This window comes from Pseudonaja textilis, chromosome Z (assembly GCF_049901715.1).
Source record: "Pseudonaja textilis isolate UNSWEBS1 chromosome Z, rPseTex1.2, whole genome shotgun sequence".
Classification (NCBI taxonomy): Eukaryota; Metazoa; Chordata; class Lepidosauria; order Squamata; family Elapidae; genus Pseudonaja; species Pseudonaja textilis.
The window spans coordinates 59,042,484-59,068,072 of NC_142008.1; the positions used below are offsets into that span (position 1 = coordinate 59,042,484).

At 36.9% G+C, this 25,589-nt stretch overlaps 1 protein-coding gene across 4 annotated transcripts in view; it reads right to left on the bottom strand.

Annotated features, from left to right (window-relative positions):
- Positions 1-25,589, bottom strand: part of MYRIP (myosin VIIA and Rab interacting protein) — a 233,614-nt gene that overhangs the window by 36,616 nt on the left and 171,409 nt on the right. For 3 of the 4 annotated variants that reach the window (XM_087917079.1, XM_087917082.1, XM_087917081.1), the window contains 4 exons: positions 24,248-24,400; positions 20,436-20,613; positions 17,513-18,150; positions 15,118-15,354 (listed from right to left, as the gene is read on the bottom strand). In XM_087917079.1, the coding sequence (XP_087773205.1) occupies positions 15,118-15,354; positions 17,513-18,150; positions 20,436-20,613; positions 24,248-24,400 (1,206 nt within the window). The remainder of the gene's footprint in view (positions 1-15,117; positions 15,355-17,512; positions 18,151-20,435; positions 20,614-24,247; positions 24,401-25,589) is intronic. The other variant, XM_087917080.1, reaches the window with a different exon arrangement.

Below are 25,589 nucleotides of genomic sequence, written 5' to 3' on the forward strand. Positions count from 1 at the left end.
AAACAGGGCCTATTTAGAGATAATGGGTGAAAATTTAATGGAAAAAGGGATTCTGCAAAGGTACATAAGATAGTATGGTTATATTAGAAACAGAAATAATTTTAGAAATATGAAACAATGTATGATTAAAATGTCTGATAAAATAGCTATCTCAATTCAGTGGAATGCTTGTTAATAAATAAATGTAATAAAAGGTATATTTAATGATTTACAAAACATATGTGAAGAGAAATAAGGGAAAAATTAATTATGGAGATTATATGTGTTTTTAAGGAAATATGATTTAATTGAAAAGAAGTGTTAAAGATGTTAAGATTTTAATGATTATTAATGATAGAACTGAACTGGAATGGAATGAGGGTTTATAATTACCTATTATAAATATATTACATATTTACATATTTTTTAGAGAATATAGTGTGTATTGTAAGCAGAATTCGATTGGAAGTTATGTATTATGTATTGTATTGAAGGTCATAACCTTAATATATTGAAGTTTAAATAAGAGTTGAATGGATGTAATTAAAAGATATAAAGGTGTCATACTCCAATTAGTAACTACAGAAAAAAATGTGTTTAATGAGAAAAGATAATATGAAATTGAAACGGAACAGACAAAAGTATAAATATAATGATTTGAATTGAGATGAGATAATCAAAATAAAATTGAGAAAATTAAAAGAGGGGAAAAACTATATAGAAAATGTAAAATAGTATAAGATATGGAATAGAATACAAAAAGAAGCATGAAATTGAGTTTTGTGTCTGTATAAAGAAGTGCAACCCGGGACCATGCTATTTTCAAAAAAGATGTTTTACTTGTATTTTGTATGTGTGAAAACCCAAATAAAACTTTATTTAAAAAAAAAGAAAGTGAAGAATCTAGGAATTTATTTAACTGCAAGGTGTACAACAATTAAGGAGGATAATTATATTAACTTAATAAATCAAATAAAGGTAAAACTGGAGAGATGGAAGAACTTGCAACTTTTCGTTATGGGTAGAATAGTGATAATAAAAATGAATATTTTACCAAAAAAATACTTTTTCTATTTCAAAACGTATCTACAAAATTAGAGAAAAAATATTTTGGAAATTTGAACAAAATAATACTGAAATTTATATGGCAAGGAAAGAAGTAAAGAATCAAAGTGAAATTACTGCAAGAGTCAAAAGAAAGAGGAGGGTTTGGTTTGCCTGATTGGGAATTGTACTATCAAGCTGCAACATTTACCTGGGTGAAAGAGTGGAGTTTAAGGAATAAGAGGTTATTAATGTTGGAGGGCCATGATATGCAACTAGGCTGACATGCATTTCTGTGATATGGCAGACATACGGCACACCAATATTTCCAAAGGCACTTTATAAGACATGCTCAAATGGTGGTATGGAACAAAGTTAAACAACAGAACCATATGGGAATACCAGTCTGGCTCTTGACCCTAGAAGCATTGGTATATCCAAATCTCATCTGGGAAAAATTTCTCATATAAGAATATACTAAATGAAAAAGGGAAATTTAAAACTAGATGAGAACTAAAAGAATAAGAGGTAGAATTGGAGTGGTGGTGATATCTACAAATTCAATCACATTATGTGAAGAATGTGAAAGATGTGAAAGAATGGGGTATTAATAGAGAATTAACGATACTAGATAAACTTTTATTGGAGACGGATGAGAATTTGATAAGGTTAATGTAATCTATTAAATTACAAAATAGAGGAAGAACAAGTCAAAGAAATAATGGTAGTATGGGCTAAAAACTTTGGGTACACTTGGAAAAATGGCAGAAATTATGGGAAAGAAATAGAAAATTAACATTGGCCACATCATATATAGAAAATTTATATTAAAAGTTTGATAGATGGCATCTTTCTGCAGCATGATTGGTGAAAATGTTTAGTAATATCTCACCAAGATGTTGGAAATGTAATCAAGTACTAGGCACATATTACCACATGGGGTAGTCATGCACAAAAGCAAAGGAATTTTGACGATGGATATAGATGTGGTTGGAAGAAATGGTTGGACAAAATTTAGAATTCAAAATAGAGCTATTATTATTAGGAATTATAAAAAAGGGATATAGCAAAGGATTGATATATTTAATACTACATATTATAACAGCCCAAAAATGGAAAAATGGAGACATTCCTTTAGAAAGAGAGATAATACAGAAAATATTGATTTGTGCAGAAATGAATAGGCTGACATTAGAACTAAAAATTAAAAGAGAGACGGAATATTATGAGATTTGGAATAGATTTTACCAATGGTTGGAACAGAGAGATGGGAGTCGGAACAGAAAATAATTAGGATTTGCAGAACTTAAATGTGATGTTGTATATGTAAATATAAATGAGTATAGTGGACAGAACAATTACATAAAATTAGCAATGTATGATGTTTTATGCTGTAAGTATAAATGAATATAATGGATAGTATATATTATATAATTGTATAAAATTGGCAATGTATGATTATATGTTATTCATTTTATACCTTAATGTGTATGGTAGAAATAATGTCAGAATGGTCGCACTGTGTCCAATATTAAAATATGCAATCAATAAAAAAATTTTTTTTAAAAAGAAAGAAACTTGATTATCTGGCTTAATTAAAGAGATTTTGGAAAAATGATTTTAAAAAGTTATAGGATCTCTTCAGCAACAGCATTAAGTGTGGGAATATTAAAAAGAGATAAGAGATGACTGGAGAAGCCACACTATGGCCTGCACATAGTTCCTGTAACCACTATTTAGTTTCCCAACATTTTCACATTATATTCTTGCAATTTGTGAGCAACACAGCTAAATATTGTGTATACCATGTTCTGGTTGTGTCAGATCTGCGTATCTGCCATTCTTTGGTGGAAGAAGAGGGGGATAGGATTTTATACATTTAGTTCTTTTTCCTCTCTATGTATTGAGGGGACACTGCATTAATGTTCTAACAAAGCAGTGAGCAAGGGGAAGTCGAGTGCTGGGAGAAACCCAGCCAGACAGCTGGGATGGAAGAACCAGGGTAGTAATCTTCACCGGCAGTAGCCATAAACCCGGGTGGAAAATGGAACTGGAAGCCCTTTCTGATCAGGAAGAACTGCTAGAGGAACCGCTGGCAGATGATTGATTGAAGCGGTACATCAATCAACTCGTGATGGAAGTCTTGGGAAACATCAACATCCAAGGTGAACTGGGTTACCAATGAAGGAGAATGAATGAACCAGCAGCTGAAGGAGCCTGAGCCGTCACCCCTGATCCAGCTGTGACTGATCAAGCAGCTGACCAAGCCGGTGGACCAGCAGCCATGCCAGATATCTACCTTTTGCTGTTCCGGAGCAGGTGACTGCACCTGGCTAACCCAGGGACCCACAGCTGAAGAGGAAGAACCCCCCTTGGGGGTAAAATTCTACAGAGACTCCCAGACTCCTCGCTCAAGTCCTCACCTCTATGCAAGAGTATGGGCGGAATTTTCTGACCCAGGGGGATTGAATACAAGTTGTCACCCTAGCCCTAGAAAGGGCAGCTGGATGCCAGGTGGATGGTGACCCTCCACAATGCCGATGCTTCAGAGCTGTGAGCAACCTTGATTAATTCATGGTAGCCCTATGCCAATGCTATGAAGACCCCCTCACCAATTGCAAAGCCTGCAACCCCATTAAGAGTTGTAAAGCCAGGTCATTGCCCTGTAGCCAAATAAACTCAGGAATTCTGTGACCTGGCTGGCTGAGTCAACTGGCCAGAAGATATTCTAGTTTGCTGGTCTAAAGATGTACTGAACAAAGACCTGTACACTGCCTGTCTAGCCCGCAGGGCCCGTATCTGCCTGTATGAATGGTACCTGGTGGCGGAGGAGGCAGAGATCAACATATCCTGAAACCAGTACTATGCTGGCAGAGCTTGAGAAGATCCCCACCCCAGGGGAAGCAGGAGCCATTCAAACCTCAAATTGCCATGGTACCAAAGGCCATCAGGTTGCTTTAAGTGTGGGAAGAAGGGGCACCACACAGCTGAGTACTGTTCAAAAACCCTGCCAGGAAGCCTGATCACCAGTCAGGGAGAAACCTGCAAAATCTATCCCCGAGGAAAAGAAAACCACACTGAGAAGCCGAGAGGCTATGGAGTTCCGTTCCCCTCCAAACCCAGAGGAAGAAACTCCGGCATTCCGAGAAGACCTGAGCTAGTCCAAAAGTGATCTGGAAGATGACCCACTGGTAAGCAACCCAATTGAATGGCTCACCCTACCCCTAAGACTGTTTATCCCAAGCTGAGGGAAAGAGGAGGAAGTAGCAGGCATTACTAGACTTAGAGGGCACCTGATGCCTAATCAACTCAACCCTGATAGGGAGGTTGGGAATACATCTAAGGAGAATGCAAAACCCCATTGCTTTCTGCCAGTTAGACAAGACTGTAGCGGGGGACAGCAATTTTTGCCACAGAACCATTACAAATAAATCTGGGGGACCATAGCGACATCCTCATGTTCTTTCTGTAGCACCAGGAATGGAAGGGCCACTAGTCCTAAGGCTCACATGGAACCCTAAAATAAATTGGAAGAGAGGAACCATACATTTCCAGAAACATATAACATTTGCAAACATCCCAGAGGGAGGGAAGGAAGGAAAAGAGAACAGGGAAATGGCCGTGGCCAAGCCACTCTGCTGAGCCCACTAGCATCCCCAAAGAATACCTGGATTTGGTTTGAGGTATTGAGCGAAGAGGCATCTGATGAACTTCCATCTCATCGCACCACTGATTGTGCTATTGAGATTCTGCCAGGGGCTAAACTTTCAAAAACCGAAAATGTACTGCATTTCCCCAGAGAACTAGATGATCTCAGAGTGCTTATTGACAAAATCTAAAAAGAGCTTCATTGAACCCACTCCAACTGTAAATAGTTGCCCTAGTATTATTCATGAAAAGAAAGATGGCATCTTACACCTTTGCATGGATTTTAGGAATTTAAACACGATCAGCATGGAAAATATGTACCCACTCCCCCTTATGAAGGACATGCTGACCCACCTCTTTAAAGGAAAATATTTTCAAAGTTAGATTTATGAGAAGCATACTACCACATCAGAATTAGGAAAGGGGATGAGTGGCACTCTGCTTTTAACACCCCGCTAGTGCTACCAGTTTAAATTACTTCTTTTGGATTACAAGGAGCCCCAGCATCTTTATGCAACTAATTAATGAAGTGCCCCATGATCATTTTACAAAGGGGATCCTAGTTTATTTTGATGAATTTTTTAATTTGCACCAAAACAAAAGCAGAGCACATAAAACTAGTCTGGGCAGTTCTCACGAAACTCCAAGCTGCCAAACTCTATGCAAAACTCTCTAACTGTGAGTTCCACCAAGAAAAAATTGACTACCTAGACATAGACTATCCCAAGAAGGTATAGAGATGGATCCACAAAAAGTAAAAGCCACATTGATTGGGAGTTGCCCCAAACTCACAAACAACTACAAATTTTCTTGGGTTTTACAAACTTTTACTGTCAAATCATTCTGGCTTTATGAATATCATCCTTCCCATTAAAAACTTAAAAACAAAAAGAAGGGGAACCGAAATGAAGGCAACCCTTACCTAGATGATGGAGGCATTCAAAAAACTTAAACAACTATTCTCAGTTGAACCAATCCTAAAACACCCAGACCCAGAACAACCATTTATCATCCAAGCAGACGCCAGTGATGTGCAGTAGGAGTAGTGCATACACTCCCCAAGAAATTATCAGAAACTGAGCAAAGATGGGCCATATGGGAGAAAGAGAAATATGCCATATGATGGGCACTCCCTCACCTGGAGACATTTCTTAGAAGGGAACAAACTCCCTTGAAGTCTGGACTGATCATAAAAAGTTTAGAAGCACTGAAAACTTCATGGAAACTTTCCTTCAAACAAGCACATTGGGCACAATACTTTTAAATGTTTTAATTTCACTTTCAAGTATCTCCCAGGGGAGGGAGGAACTTCAGTGGATGCCCTGTCCAGAAAATTCCAATATAAAAGCAAAACTGAAATTGTTAAACAAATGCTCCAAACACCCCAGCTAGCTGCCAAAGTAATCACCCGAGTGCAAGCTTCAAAAAAGAACTTCTTGCTGACAACACGACAGCTTCCAAACTTAAGGATGACTGGTTCCAGGCTCACAAAAACAATTGTTATTTAAGGATGGTTTAGCCTCAGTGGAGAACAAACTTTATGTCCCTGCCAGCCAAAGACTGGACCTCATGAAATGATGCCATGACTCCAAAAATAGCTGGACACTTTTGGCCATTTCTAAAAATTCTGCACCTCATCAAAAGACAATTTGGTGGCCATCCCTTAAAAAAAAGACATTGAGAGCTATGTTGCTAGCTGCCCCACCTATGCCACTGCAAAAAGATGGCAAGGAAAATACCCAGGACTTTCTACAAACAGTAGCAGAACCTTCAGCACCCTGGAGAGAGATTTCTATGGATTTTATAGTGGAACTGCCTGAAAGCACAAGAAACACAGTTATTTGGGTTGTAGCAGACCCTTTTCAAACAAGTCCATTTTATACCCTGCCAGAAGATCCCAACAGTCAAGGTATAGCAAATATGATTTTAGCGTACACATTTATCACCTACATGGAGCCTCTCAATGAATTATCACAGATAGGGGTAAGTTCAATTTACTCCAAATTGGTGGGCTTTTTTGCAAAAAACCTATTAGATTCCCCTGCCCAGGGGTTGAGTTTCTTTGCACCTCCTCACCCCCAGACAAATAGGGGGAGGGGTGACGGAGCCAATGGGGTGTTAGAACAATATTTAAGAAGTTTATTAAATAATAACAGAACAATTGGACTTTTGCCTTTTGCTGAGGTAGCTTACAATAACTCTGTGCACAGTAGCACTGGTTTCAAACCCATTCCAGATAAGCCACAGCAGGTATGTATTCAATCCCATGCCAGAGCTACCCACTAAGGAACCTGACATCTCCTTCCCTTAAGGAGTGGATAAACAATTCTACAAACCACTTGGTCAGAGTGGTCGGGCTTGCCTTACAAGTGGCTAGAGTAGCTTTTAAAGCTCAAGCTGACAAAAATGCAGCGGTAATCCAAACATGTTCAACATATATTTGCTCCGGCAAGTTCCTACAATCATTATAACCTTCATAAAAAGAAAGGGCAGGTGGCGGCAGTGGCAAGTGGCATGGCAGCAAAGGGGAAAACCAAAAATCATTGGCCCATTTCCCCATCACCAGAAATCATTAACCCTGTCACTGTAGAACTCCTACTTTCTAAGACACTTGGACAGGTTTATCCAGTATTTCACTGCAGTCTACTCAAACCAGAAATCACTTCAAAGATCAGACCCACTTTAACTACACCTCCAACCCCCATTATGGTGGAAGGAGAACAACATTTTGAAATTAATGATATCTTTTGACCCATGCACTCACCATGGTTCCCACACAATATTTAGTAGCATGGAAACACCTACACTCCTCCCAAAATGAATGGTAGTAAAAAAATAGGTAAAGTTATTACCACACTGTTAATGGAAATTCCACCCAAAAACATTTCTCACAAACCATCCTAAGTTGTAATGTAACCATGTTTTATGTCTTCCAGGTGGATTTCTCTTTTTTTTTTTTTTTTGAGGAAGGCAATACGTCAGGAACCATGTATCTGCCATTCTTCGTGTGAAGAAAGGGGGATTGGATTTTGATACATTTAGTTCTTTTTCCTCTCTATGTATCCTATTTCTTGCCTTGTTCTTTTGCATAACCTTTACCTGATTTATAAGGGCTGCCTGCAGCTCCTTAATGCCCAGAAAATTCCTCACCTCTTGGTGGGGATGCAAGGCCATGTAGATTGCAATGCCAGAAGACAGCCTTGAGAAACTTTCTTATCTGCTTTCCCAGAGACACTGGGTGCATAATAATGACTTTTCATACCTGTGGATTGGTGGAAATCCACATCGGACTGTTGGAAGGGGTTTCTAATTTCATAATTCCTGGGCCTGTATGTCCTGTGGGATCTCAGAGCCTGCTTTGAATTTTGACTTGCTTTCACCCTTTTCAATAAAAGGTTCCTTGATATACAAAGTTTTTACTTGTTTTGAAAGGGGGAGAGATTGATCCTTACAGGTTGTTCATGATTTTTTAGGTGGAAAGAGTAACAGTTTTCTTTCACATGCCTCTAGTTCCCACACTAACTAAAGTTAAGGATACACCCTCAAAAGATATTAACAACTCAGATTCAAATTTGACAACTGCTTCATCCCCATGGCTCTTCAAGTTATTTGCATTTTGGCTGCTGAGTAATCCAGGCTATATTTAGAGTTGCTTTTGCAGCATTCCATGATCATGTGATCTACAATTTACAATGTTGGAAAACTAGCATTTATTTTCTGGCAAAAATGTCCATTGTATAATGGGTGCACTTTAATGACTACAGCTTTCTTAATTACGGATCATGGGTATTTTGCCTTTATGATCATCATATTCACTTAATGACTACTACATGTTACAGGTATATGTCATAAAATTGGATTTGTCATATGATGATCTACTAAGAACTGGCATGCTTTCTGACCTGTAATTCTGGGCCTGCAGTTATGGTGTAAGTCAAGGCTCACCTTGTATGCACATTTAATTACAAAGAGAGGTTTTATTTTTTGAATCAGTGAAAGCACTAATTCTCTAACTATTTAGTATATTCCTGCATTCAAAATACTTTTTCTAAAGCTAGCATCTAATTTTAAATAAAATACAGTTCTTCCTTTCACATGCCTCTAGTTCCTCACACTCAATTCCTCAAGGAATAAGATAAGGGAATTGTTTATTAGATGTTATTTGGTTAACTATGCAGACAAAAAGTATTAACTACCTTTAAATCTTTTGGAGGCATTTGGCTATTGGTTTCTGAAGCAAAGCCTGATTTCAGGTTTTCTCATTTGTGTTTTTGATTCTGATGTCTCTTCCTCTGACGCTTTCTCTATTATTTTTTATTTTTATTGATAATTCAGATAAACTTGCCTTCATCCTTTCTTCCATAGAGGGTACTTACTTTGTTGATGCTAGATTGGCACAACTGATGTCAATTTTTGATAATTATCACAAATACCTTAAATAATTAAAAACAAAAAGCAAAGAATTAAATCAAGATATCTCAAAAGAAAACAAAGTGAAATCTTTTGGCACACTTATAAAGAATTATGTATGAGAGCAATGAAGTAGCATTCTGATAATTGCAAATGGTAATGAATATATAAGGAAAATAATCTCTTAATATCAAATAGCATGTATTCAATTTTCAAACATTAACCAATCTCAGCCCTATGTTTGATTTTGTAATTTAGTTTTTATGGATCATCATGATATTTTTCATATCAGTCATCAGGACAGAACCCAAACATTTTTATTAGGATTTTTATTACAATGGAACTGGAAGCCCTTTCTGATCAGGAAGAACTGCTAGAGGAACCGCTGGCAGATGATTGATTGAAGCGGTACATCAATCAACTCGTGATGGAAGTCTTGGGAAACATCAACATCCTAAAGGTGAACTGGGTTACCAATGAAGGAGAATGAATGAACCAGCAGCTGAAGGAGCCTGAGCCGTCACCCCTGATCCAGCTGTGACTGATCAAGCAGCTGACCAAGCGGTGGACCCTGGCATGCCAGATATCTACCTTTTGCTGTTCCGGAGCAGGTGACTGCACCTGGCTAACCCAGGGACCCACAGCTGAAGAGGAAGAACCCCCTTGGGGTAAAATTCTACAGAGACTCCCAGACTCCTCGCTCAAGTCCTCACCTCTATGCAAGAGTATGGAGATTTTTCTGACCCAGGGGGATTGAATACAAGTTGTCACCCTAGCCCTAGAAAGGGCAGCTGGATGCCAGGTGGATGGTGACCCTCCACAATGCCGATGCTTCAGAGCTGTGAAACCTTGATTAATTCATGGTAGCCCTATGCCAATGCTATGAAGACCCCCTCACCAATTGCAAAGCCTGCAACCCCATTAAGAGTTGTAAAGCCAGGTCATTGCCCTGTAGCCAAATAAACTCAGGAATTCTGTGACCTGGCTGGCTGAGTCAACTGGCCAGAAGATATTCTAGTTTGCTGGTCTAAAGATGTACTGAACAAAGACCTGTACACTGCCTGTCTAGCCCGCAGGGCCCGTATCTGCCTGTATGAATGGTACCTGGTGGCGGAGGAGGCAGAGATCAACATATCCTGAAACCAGTACTATGCTGGCAGAGCTTGGAGAAGATCCCCACCCCAGGGGAAGCAGGAGCCATTCAAACCTCAAATTGCCATGGTACCAAGGCCATCAGGTTGCTTTAAGTGTGGGAAGAAGGGGCACCACACAGCTGAGTACTGTTCAAAAACCCCTGCCAGGAAGCCTGATCACCAGTCAGGGGAGAAACCTGCAAAATCTATCCCCCGAGGAAAAGAAACCACACTGAGAAGCCGAGAGGCTATGGAGTTCCGTTCCCCTCCAAACCCAGAGGAAGAAACTCCGGCATTCCGAGAAGACCTGAGCTAGTCCAAAAGTGATCTGGAAGATGACCCACTGGTAAGCAACCCAATTGAATGGCTCACCCTACCCCTAAGACTGTTTATCCCAAGCTGAGGGAAAGAGGAGGAAGTAGCAGCATTACTAGACTTAGAGGGCACCTGATGCCTAATCAACTCAACCCTGATAGGGAGGTTGGGAATACATCTAAGGAGAATGCAAAACCCCATTGCTTTCTGCCAGTTAGACAAGACTGTAGCGGGGGACAGCAATTTTTGCCACAGAACCATTACAAATAAATCTGGGGGACCATAGCGACATCCTCATGTTCACTGTAGCACCAGGAATGGAAGGGCCACTAGTCCTAAGGCTCACATGGAACCCTAAAATAAATTGGAAGAGAGGAACCATACATTTCCAGAAACATATAACATTTGCAAACATCCCAGAGGGAGGGAAGGAAGGAAAAGAGAACAGGGAAATGGCCGTGGCCAGCCACTCTGCTGAGCCCACTAGCATCCCCAAAGAATACCTGGATTTGGTTGAGGTATTGAGCGAAGAGGCATCTGATGAACTTCCATCTCATCGCACCACGGATTGTGCTATTGAGATCCTGCCAGGGGCTAAACTTTCAAAACCGAAAATGTACTGCATTTCCCCCAGAGAACTAGATGATCTCAGAGTGCTTATTGACAAAAATCTAAAAAGAGGCTTCATTGAACCCACCCAACTGTAAATAGTTGCCCCAGTATTATTCATGAAAAGAAAGATGGCATCTTACACCTTTGCATGGATTTTAGGAATTTAAACACGATCAGCATGGAAAATATGTACCCACTCCCCCTTATGAAGGACATGCTGACCCACCTCTTTAAAGGAAAAATATTTTCAAAGTTAGATTTATGAGAAGCATACTACCACATCAGAATTAGGAAAGGGGATGAGTGGCACTCTGCTTTTAACACCCCGTTGGGGTGCTACCAGTTTAAATTACTTCCTTTTGGATTACAAGGAGCCCCAGCCATCTTTATGCAACTAATTAATGAAGTGCCCCATGATCATTTTACAAAGGGATCCTAGTTTATTTTGATGAATTTTTAATTTGCACCAAAACAAAAGCAGAGCACATAAAACTAGTCTGGGCAGTTCTCACGAAACTCCAAGCTGCCAAACTCTATGCAAAACTCTCTAACTGTGAGTTCCACCAAGAAAAAATTGACTACCTGGGATATAGACTATCCCAAGAAGGTATAGAGATGGATCCACAAAAAGTAAAAGCCGTCATTGATTGGGAGTTGCCCCAAACTCACAAACAACTACAAATTTTCTTGGGTTTTACAAACTTTTACTGTCAAATCATTCTGGCTTTTGCGAATATCATCCTTCCCATTAAAAACTTAAAAACAAAAGAAGGGGGGGGGGAACCGAAATGAAGGCAACCCCTTACCTAGATGATGGAGGCATTCAAAAAAACTTAAACAACTATTCTCAGTTGAACCAATCCTAAAACACCCAGACCCAGAACAACCATTTATCATCCAAGCAGACGCCAGTGATGTGGCAGTAGGAGTAGTGCATACACTTCCAAGAAATTGTCAGAAACTGAGCAAAGATGGGCCATATGGGAGAAAGAGAAATATGCCATATGATGGGCACTCCTCACCTGGAGACATTTCTTAGAAGGGAACAAAATCCCCTTTGAAGTCTGGACTGATCATAAAAAGTTTAGAAGCACTGAAAACTTCATGGAAACTTTCCCCAAACAAGTACATTGGGCACAATACTTTAAATGTTTTAATTTCACTTTCAAGTATCTCCCAGGAGGGAGGAACTTCTTAGTGGATGCCCTGTCCAGAAAATTCCAATATAAAAGCAAAAACTGAAATTGTTAAACAAATGCTCCAAACACCCCAGCTAGCTGCCAAAGTAATCACCCGAGTGTAAGCCAAAAAAGAACTTCTTGCTGACAACACGACAGCTTCCAAACTTAAGGATGACTGGTTCCAGGCTCACAAAAATAATTGCTTATTTAAGGATGGTTTAGCCTCAGTGGAGAACAAACTTTATGTCCCTGCCAGCCAAAGACTGGACCTCATGAAATGATGCCATGACTCCAAAAATAGCTGGACACTTTGGGTTTCTAAAAATTCTGCACCTCATCAAAAGACAATTCTGGTGGCCATCCCTTAAAAAAGACATTGAGAGCTATGTTGCTAGCTGCCCCACCTATGCCACTGCAAAAAGATGGCAAGGAAAATACCCAGGACTTCTACAAACAGTAGCAGAACCTTCAGCACCCTGGAGAGAGATTTCTATGGATTTTATAGTGGAACTGCCTGAAAGCACAAGAAACACAGTTATTTGGGTTGTAGCAGACCTCTTTTCAAAACAAGTCCATTTTATACCCTGCCAGAAGATCCCAACAGTCAAGGCATAGCAAATATGATTTTAGTACACATTTATCACCTACATGGAGCCTCTCAATGAATTATCACAGATAGGGGTGTTCAATTTACTTCCAAATTTTGGTGGGCTTTTAAAAACCTATTAGACTCTGCCCAGGGGTTGAGCTCTTTGCATCACCCCCAGACAAATAGGGGAGGGGGTGACGGAGCCAATGGGGTGTTAGAACAATATTTAAGAAGTTTATTAAATACCAACAGAACAATTGGACTTTTGCCTTTTGCTGAGGTAGCTTACAATAACTCTGTGCACAGTAGCACTGGTTTCAACCCATTCCAGATAGCCACAGGAGAAGTATTCAATCCCATGCCAGAGCTACCCACTAAGGAACCTGACATCTCCTTCCTTAAGGAGTGGATAAACAATTTACAAACCACTTGGTCAGTGGTCAGGCTTGCCTTACAAGTGGCTAGAGTAGCTTTTAAAGCTCAAGCTGACAAAAAATGCAGCGAATCCAAACTGTTCAACATATATTTGTCTACAAAGTTCCTACAATCATTATAACCTTCTAAGAAACCGGAACCAAAAATCATTGGCCCATTTCCCATCACCAGAATCATTAACCCTGTCACTGTAGAACTCCTACTTTCTAAGACACTTGGACAGGTTTATCCAGTATTTCACTGCAGTCTACTCAAACCAGAAATCACTTCAAAGATCAGACCCACTTTAACCACACCTCCAACCCCCATTATGGTGGAAGGAGAACAACATTTTGAAATTAATGATATCTTTGACCCATGCACTCACCATGGCTCCACACAATATTTAGTAGCATGGAAACACCTACCCTCCTCCCAAAATGAATGGGTAGCAAAAAAAATATGTAAAAGACACCACACTGTTAATGGAAATTCCACCTAAAACACCCTCACAAACCATCCTAAGTTGTAAATGTAACCATGTTTTATGTCTTCCAGGTGGATTTCTCTTTTTTTTTTTTTTTTTTGAGGAAGGCAATATGTCAGAACCATGTATCTGCCATTCTTCGGTGGAAGAAAGGGGGGATTGGATTTGATACATTTAGTTCTTTTTCCTCTCTATGTATCCTATTTCTTGCCTTGTCTTTTGCATAACCTTTTACCTGATTTATAAGGGTTGCCTGGTGCCTTAAATGCCCAGAAAATTCTCACCTCTTGGTGGGATGCAAGGGGCCATGTAGATTGCAATGCCAGAAGACAGCCTTGAGAAACTTTTCTTATCTGCTTTCCCAGAGACACTGGGTACAATAACATCTTCATACCTGTGGATTGGTGGAATCCACATCGGACTGTTGGAAGGGGTTTCTAATTTCATAATTCCTAGTTGTATGTCCTGTGGGATCTCAGAGCCTGCTTTGAATTTTGACTTGCTTTCACCCCTTTTCAATAAAAGGTTCCTTTTTGATATACAAAGTTTTACTTGTTTTGAAAGGGGGGAGAGATTGATCCTTACAGGTTGTTCAAGGATTTTTTAGGTGGGAAAGAAAACAGTTTTCCTTTCACATGCCTCTAGTTCCCACACTAACTAAAGTTATGATACACCCCCAAAAAGATATTAACAACTCAGATTCAAAATTTGACAACTGCCTATCCCCATGGTCACATATTTGCATTTTGGCTGCTGAGCAATCCAGGCTATATTTAGAGCTGTTTGCAGCATTCCATGATCATGTGACTACAATTTACAATGTTGGAAACTAGCATTTATTTTCTGGCAAAAAATGTCCATTGTATACAATGGGTGCACTTAATGACCACAGCTTTCAATTAATGACTGTGGCATTTGCCTTATGATCATCATATTCACTTAATGACTACCACATGTTATATATGTCATAAAATTGGATTTGTCATATGATGATCTACTAAGAACTGGCATGCTTTCTGACCTGTAATTCTGGGCTCAGTTATGGTGTAAGTCAAGGCCTACCTGTATGCACATTTAATTACAAAGAGATATTTTATTTTTGAATCAGTGAAAGCACTAATTCCTAACTATTTAGTATATTCCTGGCATTCAAAATACTTTTCTAAATAGCATCTAATTTTAAATAAAATACAGTTTTCCTTTCACATGCCTCTAGTTCCCACACTTCAATTCCTCAAGGAATAAGATAAGGAATTGTTTATTAGATGTTATTTGCTAACTATGCAGACAAAAAGTATTAACTACCTTTTTAAATTCTTCTTGGAGGCATTTGCTATTGGTTTCTGAAGCAAAGCCTGATTTCAGGTTTTCATTTGCTGTTTTTGATTCTGATGTCTCTTCCTCTGACGTTTCTCTATTATTTTTTATTTTTATTGATAATTCAGATAAACTTGCCTTCATCCTTTCTTCCATAGAGGGTACTTTACTTTGTTGATGTTGATTGGCACAACTGATGTCAATTTTTGATAAATTATCAAATACCTTAAATAATTAAAAACAAAAAGCAAAGAATTAAATCAAGATATCTCAAAAAGAAAACAGTGAAATCTTTGGCACACTTATAAAGAACTATGTATGAGAGCAATGAAGTAGCATTCTGATAATTGCAACATAATGAATATATAAGGAAAAAATAACTTTCAATATCAAATAGCATGCATTCAATTTTCTAAACATTAAATAATCTCAGCCCTATGTTTGATTTTGTAATTTAGTTTTTATGATCATCATGATATTTTTCATATCTAAGTCATCAGGACAGAACCCAAACATTTTATTAGGATTTTTATTACAATGTGATTATTTCTCTGGCTGACTTATCTCCTTCATCAGCCTTCAGAACAATTGCTTTTCTAACCTTCACTATGTTTCTAGCTGAGCCTTACATCGGACTGGCATGCCTGTAGAAGCTGCAGAGAAAAGGAATGGTAAGTGGACAAAGTGAAGGCAGGGTGGGTGGGTGGGAGGAGAGGCCACTTGGGATAGTGGTAGAAGAGAAAGATAAATCAGTCTTTTCAGGAGTGATGGTAGTAAAGTAGGAGGCCCACACACCACTAGGTCTAGCTGGCTGAAGCCTTCTGGTAAATGGCACGTTTTCATCGACAAATGGATCAAGCCAGGTGAGACCTTCCAAGAGTTTTTTCTGGGGGAGGGGGGAGTAGACTAGGCCACTTGGGAATAAAGGGGGAAGAAGGAGGCTTGTGTGCTGATGAGCCTTGTTAGCCAAGGCCTTCAACTGATGACAAGTTTTCGTGTGTCAGTGGACCTAGCTGGTGGAGGTTCCTAGCCCACAGTGTGAGGGAGAGATGCAACATTCCCATTGTTGTAAGGGTGAGCATGGTGCCAAGTACCTAAATTTTCATTACATGACTGCAGGGGTGCTACAAAAGTTGGAACTCTGGGCAGTGGTGCTAAATCCATTCATTCAACACCATCTTAAATTTGAATGATCATGAGTAGAAGATTATCTGTACTAGATATTTAGTTATTAATATTAATGTATGTTACATGTATGGTTTTCAGATTATAAAAATGGGACAGGAAACATTTTCAATTCTCACTGCTGAGAAGCAATGTAAGAATACAGTAAGCTGAACAGGAAATTAATCTTTTTTTCTATTGGGAAGATATAAATAAAAATGAATAAATAATGATCAAGTCAGACAAAAAATTGAAGCAAATCTTGCCAAGGAAAAATTAATCTATTTATACAAGCCTTTTCATTTTTTATAACCCTGAGCTACAAATATTCTTTTCAGGAAGATGCTGTAAATGGATGATAATTTTCATGACAATTGCAAAAGCAATAATTAATATGCATGGGAGAAGGCAATGGTAAACCTCTCCTTCAATTGGTGATTAACAGAAAAAAAGTCTGCAAGTGTAGTTCCTATAGATATTTGCACTGAAATTTAATTGAGACACAAGAAGCAACATGACAAACTAAAACATGGCTGATTATTTTTTAAAAGATGTGCAAATACAGCTCTAGTCATGTATTATATACTGCCGGCTACCAGAAGTTTGGCAGTTTGAATCTCACTGGCTCAAGGTTGACCCATCCTTCCATCCTTCTGAGGTCAGTAAAATGAGGACCCAGATTGATGGATGCAATATGCTGACTCTGGAAATTGCTAAGAGAGGGCTGTAAAGCACTGTGAAGTGGTATATAAGTCTATGAGCTACTGCTATATAGTCAGCTATATAAGTGGCCTTTTTTTTTTATTTCCATGTGATTTTGGCTGTCACATTCCAGAAAAATATTATTTTCCCAAAGTTAGTTTCATAATGTAGTAATGCAATCTGGATATGTAAATTACAACAAATAATTTTAGCAAAAAAACAATTGAACAGGAATCAGAAAAATTATAAGCATAACCACTGTTCTTGAAGCTTGTGTAATACATAGTGCCAAGTCCTATTCAGTGACAAAGTGTCAGATTAGATCAATTTATTCAATGCACAATTGTCATTAGCAACATACATATATTCATATAGTTAATGGACCAATGATGATTAGTAGAGCTTTCCATGACTGGCTGTACTTAGGTTACTGTTGTCGATGTAATATAGCAAAGTTTTTACCACTTGCCCCTCTTTTTTGGCAGGCTATACACTGGAATCACCAAACTTTGATTACCTGATATGTACCCAAGTTGTTAGGTGGTTTTGTGTAATTTTTTCTTTTGCATAAATCTTCACAGAGAACATTGCTTTCTTCCCATCTTTTTGATGACTTTTCAGAGTAATGATAGGTTTCTTCATTTTCACTACTATCTGAACAGTTTAAACTGATAGCCTGTGGATTAAAATTAACATCAAATTCTTCGTTCAACTCTGTTTTTTCTTCTCTGTATTTATTGTTACAAATTTCTTTATGTATTCCTAAGAGGCTAGATACTATAGTCTCCCTTGAAGAATCAACAGGTGATATTTCTGAATCAGAGTATTCTGTCTCAATGGTAAACCCCTTAGGTGATAGAGAAGTCATAGACTGGTATAATTCATTGTCATAACTCCATTCAGCATTGTGCTGAGCTTCAATATAATTTGAAAGCTCCTGAGGTCTCTGCTGTAGTTTGTTCAAAGTCACATTCCAGTCACCATTATCTTCGCTATCTGAGCCCATCTCATCATAAGCAGATACAACAGTGGATTCTTCCTCCAAAGCTTTGAACACTTGGCTCTTAGGTTTGGCAAGCATTCGTGGACAAGGCAAAATGGCATTTTGCAAGGCTACCCAATTTCCATCTGTACTTTGTAAAACAGGAGAAAAATCTAAGGAAATATAAAAAGAAACTCCAGTATCATTATTATTGAATTTTACTGATCTAAATGCTCTGTTTTTCAATTACTACAAAAAGTAAAATTTTGGTTGTTTTATATCTTATAAATTTCAAGAGAATAATAGAGTTCAAATGAAATTGTATCATACATATTATGATAAAGTACTGTGAAGATGATTAATCACAATTTGATCTGATGAATTTGAAACGGAGCCAGAGTTTTAATAAACATTTTAAAGGTTTACAAAACAATGGACACTTTGTTTTGCAACCCACACATAATATTACGCAGATGAAAAGCATGATAAATACATTGTTATTTATTAATATTGTTAATAATTTCTTTAAAACCCAAGAGTGATTGCAACGTGTATTTTAGAATTCCCGAAAACCTAAATGTTTCTAAATATGTTTGTATTTTCCTTGCAACTAGTACTGCTGACCATAATAAAGTCTAACAATTTGGCACTACATGGCAATTCAGTGCAAACATGGGAACATCTTACTGTTTGTTATTAATCCAGACATATTAACAGCCACCAATTATTTCTAGTAAAGGACTCCATTTGTTGTATTGAGCAAGAGTCTTGCTATTGATCTACTTATTATTATATCATCTAGTGTCCTTTCATTGCCAGAATTAATAGCTTGGGATTTTACAAATACTGTAGAAGAAGCTGGCTGATTTGAATATAAATTTAAGTCATATGTAGAGAAATCAGTTGAAATTAATGTCATCTATGACCAACTGTCCCATTTATTGCAATTGATTTATATTATGTATAACTGAATCAACATAAGACTTTTAGTGAATAGGATGCTATACTTGATCTTAAATGCAAAGAAGCAAAAATTTAAAATTCTTAAAAATTAAAGCTATAATGTTTATATATAAAATCTTATGTAAGCTTCTATGGGTAGGCCTCAATTTATGACGTCGCTTAATGACTAAAGTTATGATACACCCCCAAAAAGATATTAACAACTCAGATTCAAAATTTGACAACTGCCTATCCCCATGGTCACATATTTGCATTTTGGCTGCTGAGCAATCCAGGCTATATTTAGAGCTGTTTGCAGCATTCCATGATCATGTGACTACAATTTACAATGTTGGAAACTAGCATTTATTTTCTGGCAAAAAATGTCCACTGTATACAATGGGTGCACTTAATGACCACAGCTTTCAATTAATGACTGTGGCATTTGCCTTATGATCATCATATTCACTTAATGACTACCACATGTTATATATGTCATAAAATTGGATTTGTCATATGATGATCTACTAAGAACTGGCATGCTTTCTGACCTGTAATTCTGGGCTCAGTTATGGTGTAAGTCAAGGCCTACCTGTATGCACATTTAATTACAAAGAGATATTTTATTTTTGAATCAGTGAAAGCACTAATTCCTAACTATTTAGTATATTCCTGGCATTCAAAATACTTTTCTAAATAGCATCTAATTTTAAATAAAATACATGTAACTGCAATTGCTTTTTGAAAGTATTTTTCCCTAGAGTTTAAACAATCAAATACCATTAAATGTGATTTTAAAAAATCTGTTGGGATTTCAGCTTTGGTAATATATATTTAATAAAACAGCCACAGTCTATTTATCCTCAATAATATCTGTTTAATTTAAAGGCATTGAAAAATGCTTCAGAAGTCAATTGTTCATGCCAAACTTCTGAAATGTTTTTCCAAGACAAATGTTTAAAATAAACATTTATTGTTACAGCTTAACAAGTTAAGTTTGCACATGTATTAACCACTACTGCCAGGTCCATTTATCTCTCACAAAACAGAACCATAAAATTATGTTCTAAGATTTCAGGGATAAAAAGCACAGAATTAATAGGTGAACAGTTTAGTCTTGGGTCATGCAAGGCTTAATTCTAGTAACAATAATACATTTTGGTGAAAAGAATGATCACAGCTTTACATCAGAACCAGGCCTTTTTGTTTGCAAACTTCATGACAGGTTATAAATAATACAAAGTTATTCATTGTTAATGAATTAATAATAGAAGACCTATTCCAATGACTCAGAGGTTCTGAATATTTCAAATGTACTGTATATCCTTAGAATAATTTACAGAAATGCTGTCCATTGCTTTTAAAATTTGATAGCTATTTTAAAAATAAAATGACAAAGCAGTGACCATTCTCAATCTGAAGATTATTGATCTGCCTTCTTTCCTCCATTCTAAAAGAACATGAAAAATAGCTATTTCTTCTTTGCAGAGCCAAGAAATATACAAATATTACAGGCCTTTATTTGGTTCGTTTAATTGGTCCACACTCTTCCAACTGGGAAATGTAGACAGCCTGTGCTTTTGTTTATTGATTTGGCCATTTGGGTCTCTCAAGGTAGATTCAAACATTGATGATGTGAGGATTGGGTCTTGGGCTGTAGCTTCATTAGTCAGTGAAAATGCAGACTGAGATCTCTGTTAAAAAAAAAGTATAACTTTAAGGAAGGCAAGCTTGGACTGGAGCAATGTTCTCAAGTTGCACAAAAAATGGAAAGCAGGGCATATCCATCAGCTAATGATATAGACTGTTTTATCCTTAGCCTATTACCATAATCAGTGACTGCTTTCCCCTTTCATATATCCTTTTTCCCTGTTGAAGTTATGTCTTTAAATGATTGCTAGGAAGGGAGACTGCCCTTTTTTAAACTGATTATGTGTTAAGCCAGGGATGTCAAATTCAAGGCCTGGGGACTGGCTCTGGCTTGCAGGGGTGCTTAAATGTGGCCCATAGGATTGGCCTGGAAATAACACAGGACCAGCCTGCAGTACATCTGCTGGGCAAAATGGGCTGCGGGGCCCTGCAAACAGGCTGTTATCAGCCCCCACCACAGTCTGGCAGACAAAAATGGGTCACGGGGGCCCGTTTTAGGTCCACACAGCCTCCTACAGCAGTATGGGGCCAATAGGGGGCATTTCAGCCCGTTTTCAGCCTATTTTAGGTTTGTAAACAGTATAGTGAGCTTAAACACACAACATGATTGGATTTAGAATATGGTAGTATGCACAAGCTGTAAGATTTTTTTTAATGCAGTATGTCATGTGAAAAGGTCCAATGGTTATTTCTAAATTGTGATTTACTGTGTAAAACACAAATGGCTGAATTTATAGAACACACAGAATCAAAATCAAATCATATTATGACTGGATAGTGTGCAAATCTGGCAGATAGAACGCAGTTTTTGTCAGGTATGCATAAAACTCAGTGAAGTCAGTGAGATTTAATTGTGTATCCAGTTGTAGTCACACAGCATGCATATTTTCTGAATCTTTCTAGACATTTAGCAATATATTGTGATGATTTTGTTGTGTTGTTCAGTGTTCCTCTTTACAATGGACATCTGGAATAAAATGTTAATGTTTTCAAAGAACTCTATTAAAAATGAAAAATGGGAGGGTCAGCTAAAGTATTCTACATAGAGTTAGTGAATATTTCAGATTCAACAGGGAAAAGGGAAACCTGAGTTGATATTGCCCAAACAATAACAAAGAGTGTACAATTGTGTTGTTTGGGGATGGAGAAATGCCATAAATAAGGCAGTCTGTTAAAAAGGAGATATGGATGAATTAAAGGGAAATGAATTGTTTTGTTTAAAAGTATTTTAAGGTTCTAAATGTTAATTTATCATTCAACCCAGTAACTATAAACATAATACCTTGGATGTTGTTTAGGTTGTTTTAACTCACATTAAGCTTTTGAACATCTCTATTCTGATAATATTATGCATATATACATTCAGATCTGCTCCTATACAAACGAGTCAAGCCCCATAGCAGCTGAGGATGCTACATGTCTTTAATCCACATGTCTTTAATGATCATGCTCACCCCGACCATGACCACACACACTTTCCAAGTTCAAAGACAACCTTGATGTGTCCCTCAATGAAATTGAGTTTGACACCTCTGTGTTAAGCAATTCTGAAAGACTTTCTGATAGTAGAATTATATTTTTTTAAATGAATTAAATAAATATTGGGAATACTAATTAACAGAATAACATTCCAACATTAATGCATTAATTATTAATTATGTATATATTATAATTTACTATGGAATTATCTCATGTATAGCCACAATAGTGTAATTATAAAATATCTATAATACAAACTTAAAACATCACCAATCATTTTTTAATAATTAATTTTTTAAAAAAGCTTAAAACATTACAACAGAATTGCCCAAGAAAATATTACAACATAAGTCACACAAAGAATATCTACCGCTGGCCCACAAAGACACATTGGAAGAATGACACCTTCACAAGTTTTCAAATTACTATAATACAAATAGTCCTCAACTTACAACCACAATTGAGCCTAAAATTTATGTTATTAAGTGAGTTTTACCCATTTTACTACATATCTTGCCACAGTTGTTGTGAATCTGGCTTCCGCACTGATTTTGTTTGTCAAAAGGTTGCAAAAAGTAATCACATGATTACACTGCAACAGTCATAAGTATGAGTCAGTTGCCAAACATCTGATTTTTGATCATATGATCATGGGGATGCTGCAAAGGTTGTAACTGAAAAACAGTCATGTCACTTTTTTCTGTGCCTTTGTAACTTTGAATGGTCACTAAATAAACTGTTGTAAGTTGAGGACTACCTGTACTAGAGTGTAGATTGTTGTATAAAACTGGAGCTATTACAAAGAAACAATGAACAATGTTTCCTGGAACCAATTTCATCAAAATTTCCAGTGTTTATTATAAATTCAAAGTCACTGAATTGGATCCTTTTCTATAAATTTTTTATAATAGTTATATTTTTGTTCCTGAAGTATTAATTTAACCTGGAAACTACCTGTATAAATTACTGTGAAAACTTTTGTAAGTGCAATATACTTTACCTAGCATCTTATAATTATTTTCTGTAAATCTGATATTAAAATTTGAAAATGATGGATTATATCATCAAATGGAATCAATATATATCTCCAACCATGGGAAATAATGATTTAATTCTACTCTTTATTAATCGAATCTAATCTGGAGTACTCTGCCCAGTTCAAAAGGATGATGACAAATTAGAACAAGTATTTAGGAAAACTACCAGGATAATGAAGGATGTATTTGTTGCAGTGCATTATAAAATATTTAACTTATTTTAAAGGAAAGGAATAGATTGTTTACATCTTCAGCAAACTTTTTTTAAATTTGCCAAAGTAGACAAAAAGCTAGAGTTTTATTTATCCATAAATTCTTTTTCCTCATGTTCTTTTCTTTAAATTGTTGGTGCCAATGGCAAACTAAATCAGCAGATGGCATTAGAACAAAATTATAATTCTTATTCATTTGTATGCTACCTATAATTCCTGGGCCAAACATGGCACAGTAAATTAAACTAAGAACATGAGAAAAAAATCCAGTAAGATGGTTTGGCAGATAACAAACAGAATAAAACAAACATAAAAAATTAAAGTTAGCATTCTGCACAGTCCATTAAGGAAGGCAAATAAAAAAAAGATTGGGGATTTGGAATGTTGTTTTAAAAACTTTATGTTCAGGTCCAGCAAATTCCTGATAGATTTCCTGTATAGGTAGTCCTTGACTTATAACAGTTTGTTTAGTGACCATTCAAAATTTACAATGATATTGAAAAAGTGACATAACAATTTTTCACGCTTATGACCATTGCAGCATCCCTGTGGTCATGTGATGTACATTCAGATGCTTGACAACTGATTCATTATTACGACGCTTGCAGTGTCCTTGGAATCACGTGATCACATTTTGCAATCTTCTGACAAGCAAAGTCAATGGGGAAGACAGATTCACTGAACTGTTACTAATTTAACAACTGGAATGATTCACTTAACAAATGTGGCAAGAAAAATTGTAAAATAGGGCAAAACAAATTTAACAATACATATTTATACTACTTAATAAGCATAAATTCTGGGCTCAATTGTGGTCGTAAGTCAAGGACTACCTGTATTTCCTAGTACTTATCTGATTGTGAAGACAGAATCAACACAGCTGCAAAGATTTCTGAGAAGTAAAACTGCAAAAAGCATTTGAAAGAGAAATTTCAAATTTAGTAGCTTACCCATAATGCATATGACTTCCTAGGACTCCTTTGAAAAGTCAGCTTGTTCTGTTTTGAGGGAATAGCAGATGTCACACTTCTGTTGCTCATGAACTGTGGCCTTTCAAAGCCAGCTTCTACTTGCTTAGTTTTGACTGTCAGTTTTCTCATAATCTATAGAAAGTTGAAAATGAAACTATACGTAGACTAATAAATATCTATTTCATAATAAACTATTACTAGCAATTTATAATTGTATCATTAAGATGTGAACCATATATCTTAAAGTTTAATTTTTGCTCTAGCTTTTTAAAGCTTTTGATCACCACTACCTAAATCTATGTACAAAAGTACATTATAATGGATTGGGTAGTGATTACAATGTTTAAAATGATAAAGTACAATAATATAAGGGTTATCAGTCTCATGTATGTGAAATTTGACATGAAATACACAGAAAAGAACTAAAGCACCAATGGTTGCTGATAACCAGCAATTGTAAAATACTATTCATTAAAACAGATATGATAGCATTTTGTATAAGTCATAAACATATTAGTATTTGTGAAGGCATTTCAAATCAAATCTTTATTATGATCATAGGCCAGCATTAAGTAAGGATATCTTGTCTGGTCTAAATGCCATATCATATTTTAGAGTATGACAAACATTTTGTCCAATATTTCATTTGTTATAATATAAATTTGTTTAAAATAAAATTTATCATATGTTAAAAAGGGAAATATTCCAGTTTAAAATCAATGATTTTAAATCAATGTCTGGAGAAAAAGCAAGCAGTCAAACTGAACTCTGATAGAAACAAGAACGAAAAATGTGATTTGCTGACAGATCAAATTAACTGTCAACCATGAATAGTTAGTTATATCAATAATAGAGGAAACAGCTTGTTTGAAGATGCTGCTTCAAATCAAGAATATAATTTAAAATGAAACCATAAGTCCATCACTTCATGTTGTGCCATTACAGAAGCTTATTATATTTTGAAGTGTTAATGATATATTTTGATCTTCCTTCTGATTAGGATAAGTCTAGAAGTTTATAGCTCATTCTGAACCTGCTTATTTCTTTCATTTTTTTAAAAAAGGGGATGGGTGGGGTATTCTTCAAACAAGCTACACTGCCTTGTCAGAATTTTGACTCCCATCCCAGAGTTATCTAGTCAAGGTGAAGTTTTGCAATCTTTTGATCAGGGAAGCAAGGCCGTGAAAGTTTTGTGCCAAATTGTTCACTAAGATGGACCTCTGCAAAGACTGGAATACTCAATGCTGTGTACCAAAGGTCTTTGAGTATCTTTGTTGCCTGAAATAAAGCTCCCGGCGGCTAAAGAGAGATCATCTTGTTG